The sequence below is a fragment of the Hyaena hyaena genome, unplaced genomic scaffold (assembly GCF_003009895.1).
Source record: "Hyaena hyaena isolate Hyena2069 unplaced genomic scaffold, ASM300989v1 scaffold_989, whole genome shotgun sequence".
In the NCBI taxonomy this organism is placed as follows: Eukaryota; Metazoa; Chordata; class Mammalia; order Carnivora; family Hyaenidae; genus Hyaena; species Hyaena hyaena.
Window position 1 is genome coordinate 559585 of NW_024081623.1, and position 3461 is coordinate 563045.

General features: G+C 56.4%; 1 protein-coding gene across 1 annotated transcript; it reads right to left on the minus strand.

Moving 5' to 3' along the window:
• Positions 1 to 306: 306 nt before the first annotated feature.
• LOC120223422 (interferon-induced transmembrane protein 3-like) lies at positions 307 to 1433 on the minus strand. The gene is made up of 2 exons (XM_039221533.1): positions 1090 to 1433; positions 307 to 591 (listed from the first exon to the last, which is right to left on the minus strand). Exons 1-2 carry the CDS (start codon positions 1336 to 1338, stop codon positions 409 to 411), a joined length of 432 nt encoding a protein of 143 aa, XP_039077464.1. The 5' UTR covers positions 1339 to 1433; the 3' UTR covers positions 307 to 408.
• Between the last annotated feature and the right edge of the window lie 2028 nt (positions 1434 to 3461).

A 3461-nucleotide genomic window follows, 5' to 3' on the forward strand; every position in this document is an offset into this window, starting at 1 on the left:
GTCAGGTGCCCTGCAACTTTCCCCAGCCAGTGGATTCCTGGAAGCTGAGAACATTCTGGACTCAGTGCCACCTTTCCACAAATGAACCCATTTGTTCAGGGCTCAGACCTCTGGGAAGGAGGAACCCTACAACATCTATTGTCCGTTAGTAGTCCCAAGACTGAAGCCAGACACACGAAAGGCCGGAGGACGTGCTGCCCACCACACACAGGACACAGAGCAGGGTGTAGGTGGGCAGGGGGGACACGGGCACAGGGCAGGCTGGACAGTCTCAGCGGGGCCCTCCCCAGGTACCAACACAGCACCCTCACACACACGTGCTTTATTGAATTCAGTTGTAGATTGCCGTGTACACCAAATGCCGCGACAGAAGTGACAGCCTCAGGCCATGGGTGGCTACTAGTACCCTCAGTAACGGTTTACCATCTCTGAAATTGCTTGGAAAACCACCAGCGAGCCAGTGGCGCAAAGAATGATGAACGTAATGGTCAGAAGGAGGCCCAAGACCAGGGCCCAGATGTTCAGGCACTTGGCGGTAGAGGCATAAGTCTGGGCCCCAATCATGTCACCGACCATCTTCCGGTCCCTAGACTGGGGAGAAGAGATGGAGAGTGGGATCAGGCGCGGGTCCTGGTGAGAGCCAGGCTGGTCCCCGTCCACAGGCCCTTCACCCAGGTCGGGGACCCACCCTCCCCATTCCCTGGAGCCTGAGCAGGACAGGGCCCCTTGGGTCCTCTCCCTCTAGGGGCCTCCAGCTCCTTCTTCAGGCTCTCAGCCTCTCCTGCAGACCCCGGGGCCCCTCTCTCTGCTTAGGTCCAGCGACACCCTCTCCCCAGTGAGACACAGCTTCCTGTGAGTTCCTTTGTTCTTTCTGGCAGAGCCTTGGAGCCACATCTCAGTCTGAGGGATGTCCTTGGAATCGTGGGGACAAAGGCGCTCCTGCTCATCTCCAGGCCCCTCCTGCAGCCTCGATGCTACACACACAAACTCCCCAAGCCCACCCCACGTGCCCTCTGGGCAGGCGGACCTCCACAGGCTCACTTGCACTTTCTGGGAGAATCCCCCACCCACCCCCCCACACACACCCACCTTCACAGAGTAGGCAAATGCCACGAAGCCCAGGCAGCACCAGTTCATGAAGATCGTGTTGAACAGGGACCAGACGACATGATCGGGCACAGACGTCTCACTGCGGATATTGATCACGGTGGTTGTCACCGGAGCTGAGCTCTGGGGTGTCCCGAGTACAGCCACCTCGTGCTCCTCCTTGAGCATCTCATAACTAGGGGGGACACCAGTGTGGGTGCCAGGAAAGAAGGGCTGGGAATTGCGGTTCATGGTGAGAGAGAGAGCAGCTGTGGTCCCGATGCTGGAGGGTGATTTGGGCTCTCCCTTTCGGGTAGTTTCGATTTCTCCAAAGATTCCTTTTAATGGTATTTGGGGAATTGGGAAATGGCTGGGCGCTAGGAGGGCGTGACCAAGTACAGGGTGTCAGGTTACACCAGGGCGGGGTGGGGCGGGAGGAAGGGCTGTGGTCTCAGGAGGGCTTCCTGTCCCAGGCCCCCAGGCCAGATCCTGTCTCAGCTCTCCTACACAGGCCTCAGTCAAGGGCATGTGTGGGCCCTGGGGACTCTTCCTCAGATGTGAGTCTCCCCACCCTCCCCTCACCCCAGACCCAAGCCTGCTGCAGGCCTCCAGCCCCCAGAGAGAGCCCCCCAAGTGCCCGAAGCCCACACCTCAGCCGTCACAGGCCTCCTCTCTGGATTCTGTTGACCTTTCCTGGATCTGAAGTCCGTGTTCCAGGGAGGGGAGTGGGTGTTTGCTGCTTGCAGGTCAGGACCCAGCAGCCTGTGTCGCCTGCCCTGGAAGGGAGCCAACAGCATCTCCCAAGGGTCCCTGGGAACCAGGAGCCAGCTGTGGCGGGAGACAGGAGCATCCCGGCCATTTGGCAGCTGCTTGGAGCACAGGGCTGGCTCATCTGAGGGCCCCACATTGCGTCCCTCCACCCTGGCCCAATCAAGTCACATAGGTGTTGTCTGGGGGTCACCGTAGGCAGTCTGGTCATTCTGCCTCCACTGTCAGGCCTGTGCCCCCTTCTCAGGACAGGCTCAGGTCAGCTGAGTCGCTAGGACACTGCTCTTTCTAAGAGTAAAGGGTCAAGTAGTTCTCTTGGCACCTGCAGTCCTGGCCTTCACGGTGTGGGGTCCACGTAGGGGCAGTGTGGGGTCCGTGTGGGGTGACATTTGGGGTGCCAAGTGGGGTCCGTGTGGGGTGAGGTCAGGGAGGGGCTGGGACATTTGCCTGCAGGCCCCCGTGGGTGCCCCCCCCGCCGAGTCCTGATGTGCTGCACTCAGCAGTGTCTGTGGGTGCCACCCCCACCGCGTGTCATTTGGAGCCACCGACAGGCTGCCCCTGCTTGGGGCAGTAGCTCACCCGGGTGACCCTTTCCACCGTGTGGCTGCTGAAGACGCCCCCTCACATGCACAAAGGTAAAATGTGCTGATGTCATTGCCAAGGGATGTTTTGCATAATCATTAGTTTTACTCTCATTTATTTAATTTGTTTAATGTTTGTTTATTTTTGAGAGAGAGACACAGAGTGAGCAAGTGAGAGGCAGAGAGAGAGGGGCAGGCTCCAGGCTCTGACTTGTTAGCACAGAGTCCGACACCGGGCTCGAACCCACGAACCAGGAGATCATGACCTGAGCCGAAGTCGGACGCCTAACTGACAGCCCCATTTACTCTCTTTTCTTTAATTTAGAGGAAATATGATTTAAGTTTTTAATCAGGTAAAATTTGCATAACACAAAAGTTTGCCATTTTACCCACGGAGAGGGCACAGTTCACGTGGCTTTTCATATTTCCTGGTGGGCGCAGCTCTCACAACCCCGTGACCCTGCGTGTTTTCCCCATGGCGAACGAAACCAGGTGCCCGTGAAGAAGTGCCCGCATCTGCTGAACCCTATTTCCTGGAAGGGCCTCTCTGCTTTTCGTGTGGTTGGGTTTCCCTTCTGTCACGCATTCCGTGTACGTGCAAGCCTCCAGGATTTGGCCTTCTTGTCTGCCTTACCTCACTGGGCTCATGCTTTCAGGCCTCATCCGTATTGCAGCACGAATCAGAACTACCTCCCCTTTGATGGGTGACGGATATTGTATTCTAAGGGTTATCACATATTTGCTTTTCCAGTCATCAATTTACGGACATTTTTCTTTTTTCTGGCTCTTATGAATAATGCTGTTGGAAACCCTTGTGTGCAGGTTTTTGTGTGAACATGTTTTTACTGCCCTTCAGTGCATTCCCAGGCGTGGAAGGACTGAGTCACATCAGAACGTTCTGAGGAGCTGCCAGACTGTTTCCACCAGCATGTACGACAGCTTCCATTTCTCCTTATTCTCACCAACATTTGGGTTTACCGTAGACCAGTTAGAGCTGTTCCACTGATTGTCAGTGCTGTGTCCTGT

Bases quoted from the DNA above. Each gene is read 5' to 3' on its own strand.
- LOC120223422 (XM_039221533.1), bottom strand. From the start codon at position 1,338: ATGAACCGCAATTCCCAGCCCTTCTTTCCTGGCACCCACACTGGTGTC. The intron at 592-1,089 runs GTGGGTGTGTGT...TCTTCTCCCCAG, and splicing joins CATTTGCCTACTCTGTGAAG to TCTAGGGACCGGAAGATGGT.